Raw genomic sequence first — 19952 nt, forward strand, 5'->3', positions numbered from 1 at the left:
CTTTTCCTGACCCCTCTCTCAAGCCTGTCTTGTTTTGCAGCAGTAGTCTCCTGTCGTCTCCAGGATCAACCTGTCTTTTTGAAGATGGCCACCCTGAGAGGTAGGACTGACCCTGCTGCTTAATGTGTCATTGACTGTTCAGATATGTGATGAGAGTGATGGGGTAGACTGAGTGATACAGTCATCACACATTCAAACAGGACGAGGCTATGGAAGCTGCACATGTAGCCCAGAAGTCCGTTTTAATGTCTATTATGGTTTAACAAAGATACTAAGATCAAAGAGATCTTGTCAAATTCAGGATGTCACCAAAACGTACAGGTGTTTCAATCAGGAAGATGAAGACTGACTAAATGAAAAACAGGTGTGAAAATGTCCGCTGCATCCTCCCCCTCTCCCCTCCCTCCCTCCCCTCTGTATCTCTCTCTCCTCGTCTCCCTCCAGCACTTTCTATTTCTCTCCACCATCCCTCTCCTCTTCTCCTGCTCTCCTCCCCTTCTCTCTCATTCATTCACCTCTCTAGAACTCACTTATTCACTCCTCCTCCCTCCCGTCTCCTCTCTCTCTCTCTACCACTCTGTCCATCTCCTCCTCCCTCCCGTCTCCTCTCTCTCTCTCTACCACTCTGTCCATCTCCTCCTCCCTCCCGTCTCCTCTCTCTCTCTACCACTCTGTCCATCTCCTCCTCCCTCCCGTCTCCTCTCTCTCTCTACCACTCTGTCCATCTCCTCCTCCCTCCCTCCTCTCTCTCTCTACCACTCTGTCCATCTCCTCCTCCCTCCCGTATCCTCTCTCTCTCTACCACTCTGTCCATCTCCTCCTCCCTCCCGTCTCCTCTCTCTCTCTACCACTCTGTCCATCTCTTCCTCCTCTCCAGTTCTATCAGTTCTCATCTTTCTCTCCTCTCTCACTCCATCCCTCTCTCTCTCTTTCTCTTCTGTCACATTCCCTCCTCCCTCCTTCTCTCCCTCACATGTATCTACTTCTCTCTCTTTTCCCCTCCCACCAGTTTCACCTGATCTTCCTCGTTCTCCTTCCTCCCCCTGTCCTGTCTCTCCTTCTCTCACCCCTACCTCCCCTCTCTCCTCCCCTTCTCTCACCCCTACCTCCCCTCTCTCCTCCCCTTCTCTCTCCCCTCTCTCCTCCCCTTCTCTCTCCCCTTCTCTCACCCCTACCTCCCCTCTCTCCTCCCCTTCTCTCTCTTCTCTCACCCCTACCTCCTCTCTCTCCTCCCCTTCTCTCACCCCTACCTCCCCTCTCTCCCCCCCTTCTCTCACCCCTACCTCCTCTCTCTCCTCCCCTTCTCTCTCCCCTCTCTCCTCCCCTTCTCTCTCTCCTTCTCTCACCCCTACCTCCCCCCCTTCTCTCTCTCCTTCTCTCACCCCTACCTCCCCTCCCCTTCTCTCTCTCCTTCTCTCACCCCTACCTCCCCTCTCTCCCCCCCTTCTCTCTCTCCTTCTCTCACCCCTACCTCCCCTCTCTCCTCCCCTCTCTCCTCCCCTTCTCTCTCCCCTCCCCTCTCTCCTCACCTTCTCTCACCCCTACCTCCCCTCTCTCCTCCCCTCTCTCCTCCCCTCCTCTCACCCCTACCTCCCCTCTCTCCTCCCCTCTCTCCTCCCCTTCTCTCACCCCTACCTCCCCTCTCTCCTCCCCTTCTCTCTCTCCTCCCCTCTCTCCTCCCCTCCTCTCACCCCTACCTCCCCTCTCTCCTCCCCTTCTCTCACCCCTACCTCCCCTCCCCTTCTCTCTCTTCTTCTCTCACCCCTACCTCCCCTCTCTCCTCCCCTTCTCTCACCCCTACCTCCCCTCTCTCCTCCCCTTCTCTCTCCCCTTCTCTCACCCCTACCTCCTCTCTCTCCTCCCCTTCTCTCTCTTCCCTCAACCAGTCTTCCTCTCCTCCTAATTCACTCTCCACTATCTACTCCTCATATCAAGTTCAAGTTCTCTCTCTGCCAGACCCTCTACCTACCTATCTATCTATCTATCTATCTATCTATCCTCTATCTATCTACCTATCTATCCATCCACCTATGTATCCATCTATCCATCTATCTATCTATCTATCTATATATCCATCTATCCATCCATCTATCTACTCTTCATACCCCCTCTCTGCCCTACCCTCTCTCTCCACCACCCTCTCTACCCTTACTCTCTCTCTATTCTCTCTACCACCCTAACTCTCTCTCTATTCTCTCTCTCTCTCTCTCTCTCTCTCTCTCTCCAGTTCTCATCCTCTCTACCCCTCTCTCATAGTTAAATTATTATAACCTTGGCTCATTCCGAAGCTTTAGAGACGCCTCAGAAAGTGCAATCTCTGCTGTGCTTTCTAGAGGATGCTCTTGGTGTTGAGAGACCATGTGAGGGTGTCTGAGATGTGTGTGCTGAGGAATCTCAAGCTATCAACAATATCAACAGATGTCCCATTGATGGAGATGGGAGTGTGATTCCCTCTGTTCTCTCTGAAGTCAACAATGGTTTCCTTTGTCTTAGGGACATTTATGGAGAGGTTGTTGTCATGGCACCACAGTGTTAGATCTTCCACTTCCCTTCTATAGGCCTCCTCGTCATTGTGGCTCATTAGTCCAACTAACTACTGTGGTAGTTCCCTCTCACAACTAATGTTCCTGCATACAGACACACTGGTACAAAACACACTCTCCTCTTTCCCCTGACACCAATTCACCTGCATACACACACACATCTTTCTCTCACACACACTTCCCAGGTTCTACACACACAAACATCCCCAAATCACCCTCTCTCCCCCCCTCTCTCTCTCTCTCTGTCTTTGTCTTTCAACATGAATTGACTTTGGACCAGGTCAGACGTAAACCCAAGGACAAGCAGAAACATTCTAAAAAGACGCCTGTGGGAATCAGACCCAAGTCTGGGTACAGAGAGAGAGACTGTGGAGACAATAAATGATCATTAAGTCATATTAGTGACAACTTTTCACTTCACTACCCTACACTATCACCCCCAACCACACACACACACACACACACACACACACACACTTCACACTAGGCTTCCCTGTCTAGTTCATGCCCTATGGAAAGGACAGACCCTCTCCCCAAGTCAGGAGAGCCAAAGGGGGGAGGCTTCTTCACCTTGTAGCCCAACTTAACTCACATTCCTCCTTCCCTTCGTCTGAAACACTTAAAGACACAAACACACCAAAACAGACAAGGAAGCTGTGACCTATAACCTCAAGAGACCATCCTGACCCCACAAGCTCACAGTCTGTTTCTCTCCAGGGACCAGGATGGTCTCACAAGGTTCCAGACTTTAGCAATAATGACAGCTCTGAGTCCCACTGCACTGTGAACTCTTCTGCCATGGATGACAAACAGTCACCAGCACAACCACACTGACATGCAGTGTAGGCCAATCATCAATAAACCCCTTTCCAACAAATACACAGACAATACAATCACACATACAACAGCAGCTAGAACTCTCAATTCTAACCAGGCATGAGCTAATTCACACACAGAGTCATCTTGAGTACTCAAATCCTTTGATTCTGGGTTTGATAGAAACACGTTTTGGAAGGTGAACCTAAAGACACTGTGATTGATGACTGTCCAGGATAAAATGTTTTAGGTAATCCATGAATGTTAAATGTAGATATATTTCTTACAGTTTTTCTTATTTTAATCTTGCTTTATCAATTATTTGTTTCACCTAAGATTTGGGAGGAGGCACTGCCTCCCTTGGCTACTCGCACCACACGCCACTGAAAAGCCCTGTTATGGAAACATTAGCACCATTAGAAGAGTGAGATTATCACCAACTTCCTCAGAACAAATGAGCAGAGTATTAACATCATTCCATCCACCTGTACTCTATGGATACCAACAACAGCATCAGAGGATCCAACACTGATACAAAAGCTTAGTGGGAGCAGATCCCCGTCATTACCACTTAAGAGGGCTCTAAAAACCTCTCCTCTCACCGGATTCTGATCAGGGACTGGACATGACGTGGTGCTCATCCAACAATTATGAGTGTGTGTGTGTGCATATGTGTGTGTGTGTGTGTGCATATATGTGCGTGTGTGTGTGTGCATATATGTGCGTGTGTGTGTGTGTGTGCGTGCGCATGTGTGTGCGTGCTGTGTGTGTGTGTATGTGTGCGTGTGCATATGTGTGTGTGTATGTGTGCGTGTGCATATGTGTGTGTGTGCGTGTATGTGTGTGTGCTGTGTGTGTGTGTGTGCGTGAGTGAGTGTGTGTGTGTGTGTGCGTGTGTACCCATCACTATGAATATAGTTCAAGTGTAAGCAGCTCTTAGGTGTTTGAACAGTTGTGACAGATTGTATTGTATTTTGTATGACCCCTGTTTTCTAGGCCCAAGTAGATAATGGTGGTGAACTCATCTTCAGTTAAGACACATGAATAATCAATGTCAATGTCAATACTCACATTTTCTAAGTCCAGGTCTGATCCTGATCTCTCCACCATGATCCACACTGTAGGAATAAGCAGAGGAATGATGAGGATGATGCAATGAGACGTCACCACTTTTGGGCTTTATGTGTTTGTTAGTTACAGGTAGATTGCAGGATTATATAAAAACTACCAGACCTATTTTCCCGTGGAAGGGTGACTGTAGCATGAGCCAAGGAAGAACCCATTCAATTAGAGAGAGCGGATCTGAATCACGGGGAGGATCCAAATTCATTGAAAAATCATTTTTCACTTTTGTTGACCATGCCAGAGAGACCAGACCAGCACCTACGGGTACTTTGCCATGTTTAATACATCCATGGCTGTTTATCCCTGTATTTTCTGCGGGTATTAGGACCAAAATAATTGAATCATGGCATGAAGGCAAAGATCAACTGCTTTGAATTAGCTAGTTATGCTCATAGCTAGCCAGATGACTGCTGTCGGTCCTGTCATATGTAGCTATCTAGGTAGCTGAAATACATCAGAGAGCAGAGCTGAAGAGCCCCTGTTGGACCAACCCCAGCTGATGCACCACCAGTATATTGTTGACATTTGTCTCCTCTAGGTTCTCCTAATGCTACTGCACATGCTGACAACATGCATCATGGGTGGAGGTCTGCACTCTCAAAGTGCCCTTCTGGTTATAGGGTGATTTGTGTCTGTTCTGTCAAGAGACTCGTAGGCTGTGAAAGTTGAGACCATCTAGTTCAGAGAGGGGGGCTACATAAGAGACACTGGGTGATGTTCTTCCACTTGATTTAAAACTCTCTCCTTACTTGAGTTTCTCCAGTCTCCAGTGTGGATCCTCCAGTCCAGCAGAGAGCAGCTTCACTCCTGAGTCTCCTGGGTGATTGAAGCTCAGGTCCAGCTCTCTCAGGTGGGCGGGGTTTGACCTCATAGCTGAGGCTAGAGAGACACAGCCTTCCTCTGTGACCATGCAGCCCCACAGACTGTAGAAACAGATCGATACAAACACATTACCACCCTCTGCTGGTGAAAAGAGAGAGTTGAAGGATTATATTCCATCTTCCTACAGACAAATATTTGAACATTGGATCTTCCCTGGTTCACACATTGTCAGATTCTTGAATACAAAGTTATCTTTTTTTGTCAGTCAATATTTTTGATATGCTTTCTCTTCCTTGTAACCCATGCTAAATAAGAATGCTCTGAGACTCCAGGTTTATTATAATGGAAAAGCCTGGTCTCTGTATAACTGAGACATTCCAATCCAACCAATGAAACTCCTCATGAGAGTTCAGGTAGGTTTACACTGTAGTTTATCTGTAGTTACTGTAGTTTAGCTGTTTCTAGTAGGAACATCCAGCTGATCATCTGCTATGATTGTAACAGTTCATAATATCTCCCATCATGTCATTCATAAGAGTCTCATTCCAAAGATGAGAAACTCTGGTTTAAAAAGCTCTGGCAGCATTTCTCTGTTAGTCTGCATCCATTCAGTCTGTAGGGAGATGATGATGATGATGAAGATGACCAAACTGCTTCATTTGCAATGAACACATGATGCATAAGGAGAGATGTCCTGTCTATGCAGTCCCCTGGAGCAGACAGGTTCAGAGGCAGGGTTCTGAAGGAGTGTGCTGTACAGCTGGGAGTCCAGCTCACCCAGCTATTCCAGCTGTTTTAAACACAGGCTTTGTCTCAGCAGCTTCCCACCATCATCCCCTCATGCCAAGACTATGAACGATGGACCCTGAATCAGACCCATGGATAATGGACAGTGGATCATGGATCATCTCATTCCAGCTCACCCAGAATCTCCAGCCTGTCCCTTTTCCCTTGACTACCCTGCAACCCATCACCCCCGACTACACACACACACACACACACACACACACACACACACACACACACACACACACACACACACACACACACACACACACACACACACTATAACCGATACTTAAACAATGTTACACAAACACACCAGTACTTTAACAATGTTATTATTATCAAGGGATATGATAGGCTGTTTCTGAGCCAGGGAGAGCACATTTGGAGTTTGTGTTAAATAATTGTCAGTTCAAAGTTATCTTTAGAGTGCATTACACGAACGCCAGACTGGCAAAAATATACCCAGAGACTGATGACACCTGTAATCGGTGCAAGCAATCACCTGCTAATCACACACACACGTTCTGGTCCTGCCATGAGTTGACAGATTTCTTGCGCGAAATTTACGGTACACTCAGTACTCGACACAGACCTCAGACCCGACCCACTCACTGCCATATTTGGGATCTCTACACACATAACACCCACTCTCTCATCAGCAAAGCAGCGAGTGCTGACTCTCACCTTCTTGCTAGCTAGACGTCTCATCCTATTCAAATGGAAACACCCCCGCCCCCCCTCACACAGTAGCTGGTTGAAAGAGGTTCTTAATCACATAACGCTGGAGAAGATAAGAATCTCAATCACTAACTCCAAACTATCATCTGACAAGACGTGGAAGCCCTTTATTGACTATTTGAACAATACTACTATCCCCCCAGATGACTAGATGCTGACCCCCCCCCCCCCCCCCCCCCCTCTACCTCATCTACCCCCCTTCCCTTTTCTGTACTGTTTGGTTTTGTGAGTCTGTCTCATCTTTATTTACAGTTTATCATTTATTTATTTACTACATCCCTGCTTTCAGTATTGTTAAGTGCTTTGTCAGGGTTTGGATATGTGGGCAGGAAAGTGGGTGAGTAGGGTTTCGTGTTTTTGTCCTTTTGCTAAAAATCAATAAAAATAATTTTGAAAGAAAGAAAAATAATTGCCCATTTGTGCGTCCTTCGTAGCACACTCTATTATCAAGGGATATGATGTGATATGATGAGGCCAGTGGCATAATGTAGTTATGATGGCCCCAGAGTGAGCTTATTATGATGAACCCTATTAGTGCACACTACTTGAAGCACACACACACACTGTAGTCTATACACATTTTAACATCAGTGTGCTGTTGAATTAGCTAGCCTACGTTGGCTATTGTACTGGCGAAGTGGAGGTCAGAAAGCCATCAGAACCATGCGCTCATGCAGTAACAAACAGAGGCTCAATCAAATCAAGTCAACTTTACATAACTATGGCTGGGAAGGTTTAGGCAAAAACAACAACACATCAGCAAGCAAGTTGCTACTCTAGATAACTTGCCTATAAACTACTGTAAATAGTTGAGCTGTGGATAAGAGCTAACGATAAGTTTACTATTGACATCCATAAACTTTCTGCACTCAGTTTAACCAGGGCTTGTTGCTGTCGGCTTCACACAACAGAGATGCCTTCATTAGCTGATCTTAGCTAATATTCTTAAAAACATCTGAAAAACACGTTGGCTACACAATGAAACAGGCGCTGAGCAGCGACCTCACTCCATGATAACAACCTGCAGGGGCACGGCCTACCCCAAATCCCCTTGAGAAACACTTGTAGGCTAACATTACTCACCTATTTGAATGGCATTCCACTATTCTTGCATTGAGCAAAATTGAAGACAATGTCCTTAATATTCAACTCTTGGACTCTGAAAATTAAGCCTACCATAATGTATATATAACGTCGTGAAATGTACAGTACATCTAACAATAGCCTAATGTTATTGTTTGGACTTAATGTCAATCAATAGAGGTTCACATTTTTGAATGTTTGTCACTCAATTGAGGTTCAAATAGTAAATGGACTGCACTTATATAGCACTTTTCCACCTTAGCGGCACTCAAAGCGCTTTACAATGGCCTCTCATTCACCCATTCACACACACACACCAATGGCGGTAGCTGCCATGCAAGGTGCTAGTCTGCTCATTGGGAGCAATTTGGGGTTAGGTGTCTTGCTCAAGGACACTTCGACATGTGGACAGTCGGAGCTGGGATTCGAACCACTGACCCTTCGATCATTGAACGACCCGCTCTACCAACTGAGCTACAGCCGCCCCGTCAACAGTTCACCTTTTGCGCCTAGTGAACCAAACCGTCTTGTGTCTGATCAAATAGAGACTTAACATTGGACAGGAACATACAGTATTACCCAGCAATCATCATTGCACATCTGTGTATGACAAAAATATGACACGTTTATTAATTGAATCGTTTTAAGTGTATTTGTTTATGTAGAATAAGCATATAATGTTGTTATTGAGTAAGACTTCTGCAGACTATTTTCTGGAGACATGGGTAGAGAGAGTGAGTGAGTGAGTGAGTGAGGGGGAGAGAGAGAGAGAGTGAGAGAGAGAGAGAGAGAGAGAGAGAGTGAGTGAGTGAGTGAGTGAGTGAGTGAGAGAGTTAGAGAGAGAGAGAGAGAGAGAGAGTGAGTGAGTGAGTGAGTGAGTGAGTGAGGGGGAGAGAGAGAGAGAGAGAGAGAGAGAGTGAGAGAGAGAGAGAGAGAGAGAGTGAGTGAGTGAGTGAGTGAGAGACAGACATGGGTAGAGAGTGAGTGAGAGAGAGAGTTAGAGAGAGAGAGAGAGAGAGAGAGAGAGAGAGTGAGTGAGTGAGTGAGTGAGTGACAGACATGGGTAGAGAGAGTGAGTGAGAGAGAGAGTTAGAGAGAGAGAGAGAGAGAGAGTGAGTGAGTGAGTGAGTGAGTGAGTGAGTGAGTGAGTGAGTGAGTGACAGACATGGGTAGAGAGAGTGAGTGAGTGAGTGAGTGAGTGAGTGAGTGAGTGAGTGAGTGAGTGAGTGAGTGAGGGGGAGAGGGGGAGAGAGAGAGTGAGAGAGAGAGAGAGTAAGTGAGTGAGTGAGTGAGTGAGTGAGTGAGTGAGTGAGTGAGAGAGATAGAGAGTGAGTGAGAGACAGACATGGGTAGAGAGTGAGTGAGAGAGAGAGAGAGAGAGAGAGAGAGAGAGTGAGTGAGTGAGTGAGTGAGTGAGTGAGTGAGTGAGAGTGAGTGAGTGAGTGAGTGAGTGAGTAAATGAGTGCTAGCCTAGACAAGAAATAACACACTGCCCCAATCTTCCATCTGCTTTCACCTTGGCCAGCCCATCTCAGCCCAGCCTAACCCAGTCCAGTCCAGCCTAACCCAGGCCAGCCTAACCCAGCCCAGTCCAGCCTAACCCAGTCCAGTCCAGCCTAACCCAGCCCAGTCCAGTCCAGCCTAACCCAGTCCAGTCCAGCCTAACCCAGTCCAGCCCAGTCCAGTCCAGCCTAACCCAGCCCAGTCCAGCCTAATCCAGTCCAGCCTAGCCTAAATGTATATTTAATGGACTATAACGTTTTACTTCTTATAATAGACTGGGGTACCTTGGGATTTTAAGTACGTATGAAGGGTGCCGTGACTGAAAGAAAGGTTGAGAAGCGCTGGTATATATGGTGTGGCTCTGGGTGGTACCACAGTCATTGTTGTGTCTCTTAGTCTCTGACTGGTTGGCCACCCCTGCCCTAATGATTTGGGATCCTAGCAGCGCCCCTGTCTTGTTCCTAATCTACATTTGTATTTAGTCTTGATTGTGTCTTTGTTCCTTGTCTTTGTTCCTCTAATATGTTTTAGTCATGAGCAGGTTTTTAATTCCTCTAATGAATACTCAGCATCCATAGAAATGTATGTAAGGCCTTTCCTGATTGGCTGGACACTATGGACCTGAGTCAGCTTGGAGGGTGCTAAGGCTCTTTGGACAGGACATGTACATTTACCAACATGCTATAGCCTACTTACTACTTGATACTTCATCATGTACACCTGGGCATGTTTTACACATCTAGGCATGCTAAGGAGTCAACTTTTATACACCTTGTTTATTTGCACTCTTGTGTATTGGGATTTTGTGTATATTTTGTACCCAATTTACATTTGTATTTCATCTTGATTGTGTCTTTGTTCCTTCAATAAAGGACCCACCCACCACCTACAGTCTGTATATGTCTGTATGTATGCTTTGAGATGATAGTCCCTATTTTGTCAACTCTACTGTATGAACTGTAGTCCAAAGATAATTTCTCAAGTTGAATGTTGATGCTCAAAACATCCCTCTTCAAGGACAGAGATGTACAATTACGTAGACATTTAAATCCCATCATTTAACATGTGAATATGCTCAGGGATACAGACCTCAGTTTCTCCAGTTTGCAGTGTGGACTCCCCAGTCCAGCAGAGAGCAGCTTCACTCCTGAATCCTGCAGGTCATTGTTACTCAGGTCTAACTCTCTCAGGTGGGAGGGGTTTGAGCTGAGCGATGAGGCCAGCAGAGAACAGCATGTCCCTGTTAATCTGCATCCTCTCAGGCTGAGGAGACAAGGACAAGTATTAGCAAACATTTTCACCAGTAATCAGTGTATTGACAAAGCGTGTTTTCATTGGCAGGCAAAACATTTTTTCTGACTAAAGGCGTAACTTCACTCTTCACTTCAGCCCTCTGACAAACACTGCTACACTAGTGGTGAAAAGGAGGAATGACAGCTATATTGTCTTCCTCTCTCAGACTGAATTATAAACAGAGTGACTCATTCTGGAGCTAGGAGAGAGAGTGCTGCTGCATCTAATATGTTTTAGTCATGAGCAGGTTTTTAATTCCTCTAATGCAGGCATTCCCAAACTGTGAGGCGGGCCTCCCCCAGGGGGCCCCAAAGAAAGTCAGGGAAGGCGCGGAGGGATGGTTAGAAAAAAAAGAAGGAAAAACATGTTATTCATTTTTTAAATGTCTATGGTTTTTATGAATGAAACGTGATTTTAAAGGTCAGAAGATTGAAATAAATAATGTGAGAGATACTATAATATTATACTAAATGTGTGGATAGTGCAGAGAGAGCCTCCCCCCGTAGGCATGAATATATTGTACGTAAACGTCATAACGTCAACTAGCAGCAGGTGCCACTGAGCTAACTTAGCTGTGTAACGTTATGGGCTAGCTGACGCTGCCTTGCAAAATTGAGAAATTTTTGGGGTTGGGGGGGCATGGGTGTGTCACTGTTTTCAGAGGGGAGGCCCACATTGATGGAGTTTGGGAACCCATGCTCTAATGAATACTCAGCATCCAATCAGCGTCCTGATTGGATGGACACTATGGACCTGAGTCAGCTTGGAGGGTGCTAAGGCTCTTTGGACAGGACATGTACATTAACCAACATGCTATAGCCTACTTACTACTTGATACTTCATCATGTACACCTGGGCATGTTTTACACATCTAGGCATGCAAAGGAATAAACTTCTATACACTTTGTTTATTTGCACTCTTGTGTATTGGGATTTTGTGTATATTTTGTACCCAATTTACATTTGTATTTCATCTTGATTGTGTCTTTGTTCCTTCAATAAAGGACCCACCCACCACCTACAGTCTGTATATGTCTGTATGTAAGCTTTGAGATGATAGTCCCTATTTTGTCAACTCTACTGTATGTACTGTAGTCCAAAGATAATTTCTCAACTTGAATGTTGATACTCAAAACATCCCTCTTCAAGGACAGAGATGTACAATTACTTAGACATTTAAATCCCATCATTTAACATTTGAATATGCTCAGGGATACAGACCTCAGTTTCTCCAGTTTGCAGTGTGGACTCCCCAGTCCAGCAGAGAGCAGCTTCACTCCTGAATCCTGCAGGTCATTGTTACTCAGGTCTAACTCTCTCAGGTGGGAGGGGTTTGAGCTGAGAGCTGAGGCCACCACTTCACATGAGGCTTCGTTGAGGACACATCCAGAGAGTCTGAAATTACAAAGTAAACATGTATGACTTTTTGTTCCTTAATGACATTCTTATCTTAATAATATGATTGGTATAATATACACATGTCATATGTAGCCTAAGGCTTAATAAAGGGTACCCAGCTTTCAATAACTCGTAGGCTACCTCATCTCTGGCCAGTGACCTACAACATTCCTAGCCTTCAAACCAATACGCCAACCTCAAGAGGAGAAGCTTCTCAAACGTTTAATTTGATAGCCTACAGTATACAGCATGTTATATTTTGATATGGGGGAAATGAAAACATATAGATAAAATTACAGGTTTTAAGCTCACTGTTGATGTACAGGCCTAGAAGATGATAGAACAGTCAGCTCTCAGCCCGCTGCATGCTGTAGGCTACATGGACCAATACAGAATATAGTCACTACTGATCACTTTTCAATCATGTGTAGGAGCCTAAATGAAATTAATAGTGAAATTAAAGTCCTATGTTGCAAAAAAGGGCATTTTTAACTTGTGGCCATCCACAATGATATGAATCGATAACTGACGCTGCTTCTAGGTGATGTATCCGTTGGTAGCATACGATTTAGAGAAATCAGGAGTAGGCTAGTTTGGGCTAGTTTGCTGCACCACAACAGAGGTGACTGCATTTGCACCTTTTCCAGAATAATAACGAGGAATGAGGGTAGGAAAAATACCTGTTTCCATGGCATTTGTGCTTTCAGAATAACTGATTCAGGTTCACACCTTATGGGCCTCTATACATAGATTACACTTGACCAGTATTTAGTCCTTGATCTTGAGGAGGGAGAAATAGTGTCGGTGTTTCCATGGCAGAGAGCTCCCGTTGTCAGAGCCATAGACAGAGCTGCCAGCCGTGTAGGCGAGGGATTGTTGATGCATTGTGCACGGGTACTTTCTAACGTGTTACTCCTCACTGGATGTATGTATGGTGCAATGTGAGGAGGTGGAAACATGCCAAGCACTGAGTTAGCAGTTTTTAAAAGTTATAGGGGGGTCAGCTCCAGCTGGTTCTGACCAGTTAAAGACCTAAAATCTATTTTAGAAGATCAGAGAATAGATGGGCGTAAGAATGCCTCACTGACTAAAACTTATTACACATAACATATAGGGGAGACATAACATATAGGGGAGACACACAGAGCTCAGTAAAGAGCATTCGTGCAGAGCTGCAGAGCACGGGAGAACACGAGAGCACTGAGAAACTACCACACAGCTCTCCCAGAGCACGGGAGAACACGAGAGCACTGAGAAACTACCACACAGCTCTCCCAGAGCACGGGAGAACACGAGAGCACTGAGAAACTACCACACAGCTCTCCCAGAGCACGGGAGAACACGAGAGCACTGAGAAACTACCACACAGCTCTCCCAGATGCTGACACGGTGAAGTCCACATAGTGTCAGCTAACAAGATAAGCGCTGCTTTAGACAGGGAGTAAACATTCAAGCTGTGTAGGCAACTCGACCAAAAAACCTTGGATGATAACAGAACTTAATGAGCATTCTGTGAGGCTCATCAGTAGCTGGGATATATTTTGAGTCTGATACTTCTATATATTTGTTCTTTCCTCCCTCCTCTGACTAAAGGTAAATAACTGTGGGCCTGACAGAGCGGGGCGAGGCATTCAGTGAATTCATTCATTCTAGTGGTAGAGTGTCCTCCCAGAGACTGGGAGGTTGTGGGTTCGATCCCCGGCCGGGTCATACCAAAGACTATAAATGGGACCTATTGCCTCCCTGCTTGGCACTCAGCATCAAGGGTTGGAATTGGGGGGTTAGATCACCAAATGATTCCCAAGTGCGGCACCGCTGCTGCTCACTGCTCTCCCGGGAGATGGGTCAAATGCGGAGAACAAATTTCAAACACTCAGGTGTGTGACAATCAGGGGGACTTTAACTTTAATCTGTTGTCAGAGGGCTAGACGTGTTTTCCAGCTCTCCTGGTGGACGGCATTAATGACACACTGACCGATAGCATTCCTATCTGATAGCATTCCTATATGACAGCATTCCTATATGATAGCATTCCTAAATGATAGCATTCCTATATGATAGCATTCCTATATGATAGCATTCCTATATGACAGCATTCCTATATGATAGCATTCCTATATGATAGCATGACAGCATTCCTATATGAAAGCATTCCTATCTGATAGCATTCCTATATGATAGCATTCCTATATGATAGCATTCCTATATGATAGCATTCCTATATGATAGCATTCCTATATGACAGCATTCCTATATGATAGCATGACAGCATTCCTATATGATAGCATTCCTATATGATAGCATGACAGCATTCCGATATGAAAGCATTCCTATATGATAGCATTCCTATATGATAGCATTCCTATATGACATGAAGAGTTAAGGAGTTGCGTGAAGCATACATCAATATTTCTAGCCGACGGCGAGAAAAGTACTCTGCCTAAAATATCATGCTGTAGAGCATAGGCAAGTCTTTATATGTATAGTAAATTGTGTTTGTAACTTAATTGTGGCTCATTCAGTCAGTCATAAATTCAGAATAGTAGTAAATATTGTAGATGGATGAGGGACAAAGTAGTGAAGATGAGATCATTTCAATGGGGTTTTAGTAACAGGGAACTGTTTTAGTAAGGGGTAAGAGGGTTTAGTAACACAGGGAACTGTTTTAGTAAGGGGTAAGGGGTTTTAGTAACACAGGGAACTGTTTTAGTAAGGGGTAAGGGGTTTAGTAACACAGGGAACTGTTTTAGTAAGGGCTAAGGGGGTTTAGTAACACAGGGAACTGTTTTAGTAAGGGGTAAGGGGTTTTAGTAACACAGGGAACTGTTTTAGTAAGGGGTAAGGGGTTTTAGTAACACATGGAACTATTTTAGTAAGGGGTAAGGGGTTTTAGTAACACAGGGAACTGTTTTAGTAAGGGGTAAGGGGTTTTAGTAACACAGGGAACTGTTTTAGTAAGGGGTAAGGGGTTTTAGTAACACAGGGAACTGTTTTAGTAAGGGGTAAGGGGTTTTAGTAACACAGGGAACTGTTTTAGTAAGGGGTTAGGGGTTTAGTAACACAGGGAACTGTTTTAGTAAGGGGTAAGGGGTTTTAGTAACACAGGGAACTGTTTTAGTAAGGGGTAAGGGGTTTTAGTAACACAGGGAACTGTTTTAGTAAGGGGTAAGAGGTTTTAGTAACACAGGGAACTGTTTTAGTAAGGGGTAAGGGGGTTTAGTAACACAGGGAACTGTTTTAGTAAGGGGTAAGGGGTTTTAGTAACACAGGGAACTGTTTTAGTAAGGGGTAAGGGGTTTTAGTAACAGGGAATTGTAACACATTTCTGGTTAGAGTGCACATACAGAGACAAGGAGGGCAGCTTTGAATTGTCCATTAGGCAGCTTTGTCCATTAGGACAATTCAAAGGACAGATCAGGGACCAATTCAAAGGACAGATCTTTTCTGATCATTGCTTTCATTAAGTGTTTAGCACCTTACTCAGCACTGTGCATTCTGTATACTGTATTTTATATTCATTTGTATATTATGTTTTGTATGCATTATTGTATTTTTGTATCTATAATTGTATTTTTGTGTTTATAGTTTTATATCATGTTTTGTTTAGAGGGCTCCCTTCCAGAAGATACCTCTGGGTCAATGGGACAGACAAGGTTAAATAGATTGATCAAATTGTATAGAAAGATGAATACTTACATAGCCTTTCTGCAGACCTGCACAGCTGGGATCAGTCTCCTCCGCCCCTCCTGTGATGTGTTGTATTTGTTCAGGTCAAGCTCATCCAGAACCTCCTCTGACATCTGCAGCATGTAGGCCAGCGCTGAGCACTGTATTGGAGTCAGTTCGGTTGATGTCTTCTTCTGCATGTAAGCTTGGATGTCCTGCTGAACTGAATGGTCATTCATCTCCATCAAGCAGTGGAGGAGATTGATGCACCTCTCTGGGGAGATGTTCTTCTCCTCATCCCCCCTGTACTTGAGGAATCTGCTTGTTTCCTGGATGCTCTCTGGACTCCTCTCAATCTGAGGCAGCAGGCCTCGTAAGAGTCTCTGATTGGACTCCAGAGAGAGGCCGTGGAGGAAGCGGACAAAAAGGTCCAGGTGTCCGTTCTCACTCTGCAAAGCTTTGTGTACCGCCCCCTTCAGCAGCTCATTCAGAGACGGCTCCTCACTCCTCCTCCTCCACGGATCAGCATCAAGGAAGGGCTCCAGTGCCTCCATGTTCTTGGTTGCGTAACAATGGTACATGTAGACCGCTGAGAAAAACTCCTGAATGCTCAGATGCACAAAGCAGTAGACTGCCCTCTGAAAAAGCACTGACTCTTCTTTGAAGATTGCTGTGCAAACCCCTGAGAACACTGCTGCCTCTTGGACATCGAGGCCACACTCTTTCAGGTCTTCTTCATAGAACATGAGGTTGCCCTTCTCCAGGTGGTCAAATGCCAGCTTCGCCAGCTTCAGGAGAACTTCCCTGTTGGCCCTCAAGAGCTCCTCCTGTTCGGTCTTGATTTCCCCTTGATACTTCTGGTTCTTCAGCTTCGTCTGAATGAGCAGGAAGTGTGTGTACATCTCAGTCAAGGTCTTGGGCATCTCTCCTTGCTTCTCTGTACTCAGCATGTGCTCAAGGACTGTGGAAGAAATCCAAGAGAAGACTGGTATGTGGCACATGATGTAGAGGCTCCTTGATGTCTTGATGTGTGAGATGATTCTTCTGGCCAGGTTCTCATCACTGATTCTCTTCATGAGGTACTCCTCCTTCTGTGCGTCATTGAACCCTCGTACCTCTGTCACCCGGTCAACACACTCAGAAGGGATCTGATTGGCTGCTGCAGGTCGGGAGGTTATCCAGAGGAGAGCAGAGGGGAGCAGATTCCCCTGGATGAGGTTGGTCAGCAGCACATCCACTGAGGTTGACTCTGTGACATGACAGCAGGTCTGGTTCTTTCTGAAGTCTAGGGGCAGTCGGCTCTCATCCAGACCATCAAAGATGAACGTGGCTTTAGAGACAGCCAGTTGCTCTGCATCTTCCATGTGTAGTTCTGGGTGGAAAACATTCAGCAGTTGGAGTAAACTGTACCGGACATATCTAATCAAATTCAGCTCCCGGAAAGGAAGCACAAACATGACTTCCACATCTTGATTTGCCTTTCCTTCAGCCCAGTCTAAGATTGACTTCTGCACACAGACGGTTTTTCCAATACCAGGGACGCCCACAGTCAGCACAGTTCTGATGGGTCGCTCTTGACCAGGCAAGGGTTTGATGGTTCTCTCTTGACCAGGCAGGGGTTTGATGGGTTTCTCTTGACCAGGCAGGGGTGTGATGGGTCTCTCTTGACCAGGCAGGGGTTTGATGGGTTTCTCTTGACCAGGCAGGGGTGTGATGGGTCTCTCTTGACCAGGCAGGGGTTTGATGGGTCTCTCTTGACCAGGCAGGGGTTTGATGGGTCTCTCTTGACCAGGCAGGGGTTTGATAGTTCTCTCTTGACCAGACAGGGGTGTGATGGGTCTCTCTTGACCAGGCAGGGGTGTGATGGGTCTCTCTTGACCAGGCAGGGATTTGATGAGTCTCTCTTGACCAGGCAGGGGTTTGATGGGTCTCTCTTGACCAGGCAGGGGTTTGAAGATGTCATTGTAGTTGATGGGTGTGTCACTGGTGATTTGTTTCCTGGATGCTCTCTCAAGTTGCCAAACCTCATGTTCATTATTAACCCCTTCACTCTGTCCCTCTGTGATGTAGAGCTCAGTGTAGATGCTGTTGAGGAGGGTTGCATTCCCTGTTTTTATGATTCCTTCAATCACATGTTCAAACCTCCTCTTCAAAGTGGCTTTATGATCCTCTACGGCTCTTTGGAGACCTCTAACAACTAAGGAGAGACAGGAAGTACAAGAAATTAGATTGACAGGAATACAAACATTCATAGCAAATATGACTACAAATATGACTACAGGCTTGATTTCTGATATGATTTCTTTCCTATAGATCTTCTACCTTCAGGAATTTAGTAGTCCTCTCTTCTGCTTACAAGGGTTATTGATTATGATAATTATATATGTATTTTCTTATTTTCTTGGTGTCTCATTATGTGACTGTAACCTAGGACAAGTGATGTTGATTTTGTGTATTTTCCTGTTGTCCTTTTCTCCAGTCTAGGTATTGAATCTCTTGTGTGTTGAACAAATGGCAGTAATGTATATGTGACAAGGATGCCCTCCTGTGGGCAGCATGATTTATCCAGTTCCCAGCTACACAGCTGTCTAGAATTGTGATCACTGGCCGCACCCATGGGTGCAGCCTGCTTAGCCTATTAAGGCCTTCTACTGACTTTTGCTCTAGTTTGTAACTCGCCCTGATGAAGGCCGCATGGCCAAAACATGTTGGCTGTTTTATTTTATTCTGTTCTAAGATGAACTAGCCGATAATTAAAGCTTTTTAATCAAGAAGAATGCCTTGGACCTTTTTGATGAATGCATGGCAAAGCTCTACAGATGGTGAGAGGATCTAAATCATGTTAGAGAGCAGATTACCAAGTGAATCTCTTACTTGTTTCATCACTTCTCTGAACGTACTGCTCTCTGGGTGGCTGCAGTACAGGTGGTGCTCTGGGTCTCTCTCTACACTGGGGGCAGGCGTGGTCTGCTGATGGACCAGGTGGTGTTCTGGGTCTCTCTCTACACTGGGGGCAGGCGTGGTCTGCTGATGGACCAGGTGGTGTTCTGGGTCTCTCTCTACACTGGGGGCAGGCGTGGTCTGCTGATGGACCAGGCTGCTGCCAGTAGGAAGTGATGCAGGCTCTGCAGAACCTGTGTCCACAGGAGGTGAGGACTGGGTCCCTCAGCATCTGCTCACACACAGCACACCTGGACTGATCCTCAGTCAGGGCTGCCCTGCTCCCCTCACTGCAGGGACAGAGGAACCATGTGTGTTAAGAGATGTTTCATACAGTAGGAACACCAGGGTAAGAGGGTGTTGGCGGGTTTTTGGGATAATGTAAAATAGATTTAAGACTGTCTCTATCAAGGACCAAATAGTGGTGTGTGTGTGTGTGTGTGTGTTAGGGCTGGGACTTTTGCCCCAAAATCATATTCGAAGTTCGTTTATTTATTAATAATAATATTCGAATATATTCGAATTATTATTAATAATATTTTTACCATTAAATTCTTACAGAAAGACCTACCTAGGTATTAAAATAAAGTTGTGCACATTCTGTCCACTAGTGGGCATTGTATCATAGGCAATATCGATCAGCAATGATGTTTTCAGAAGCATTAGGACGGAGGTGGGCTGAAACATTGTAGCTAAATCTGTCGGTGGAAAAATTATTTTTTTTAGCAGATGTCTTAGTTATATCAAGATTAAGCTAACTATTGGCACCGGTGTGCTTATTGGTGTCATATTTAATAAGTTTGAGTAATTTCACGATCGAGCTAGCTAACCACCTTTAGCTCAATTGGCTCAGTTGCTGGTTAGCGATGAGGGGGGGGAGTCCCAGCCCAGCTGATAACCCTCCGTTGCGGGTTGGGGGGAAGCAACGGTCGGCTGGGATCCTCATAGTTAACCAGCAACTGGTCAGTGGACTGTACCAGGCAGCCTACGTTATGTCTGAATCAAAGGTTATCAAACAAGCTTGGGAACTATCTGGCTAGGATAATTTAAGCATAACAATCCAACGGCTAACTCCCCCAAAAGAACCCCTCCACTGCACAAGCACCAACTCCAATAATAATAATAAGCACAAGCTACCGAGTGCAACGTTAGCCTTGCTAACGGAGATAATGAATTTGGAGAAGAGTGTTGCAGCTGGTGCTAAACGAGGCAAAGAAAGAATATTTTGTGGACTAT

The 19952-nt window shown here is 45.4% G+C and overlaps 1 protein-coding gene across 1 annotated transcript in view; it reads right to left on the reverse strand.

Moving 5' to 3' along the window:
• Positions 1 to 19952, reverse strand: part of LOC311322627 (NACHT, LRR and PYD domains-containing protein 12-like) — a gene marked incomplete at both ends in the record, with an annotated part of 209395 nt that overhangs the window by 13812 nt on the left and 175631 nt on the right. The window contains 4 exons of the mRNA XM_084454707.1: positions 4431 to 4477; positions 5234 to 5407; positions 10509 to 10682; positions 11934 to 12107. Of these exons, the coding sequence (XP_084310833.1) occupies positions 4431 to 4477; positions 5234 to 5407; positions 10509 to 10682; positions 11934 to 12107 (569 nt within the window). The remainder of the gene's footprint in view (positions 1 to 4430; positions 4478 to 5233; positions 5408 to 10508; positions 10683 to 11933; positions 12108 to 19952) is intronic.

The sequence above is a fragment of the Borostomias antarcticus genome (genome assembly GCF_949987555.1).
Source record: "Borostomias antarcticus genome assembly, chromosome: 20".
NCBI lineage: Eukaryota > Metazoa > Chordata > Actinopteri > Stomiiformes > Stomiidae > Borostomias > Borostomias antarcticus.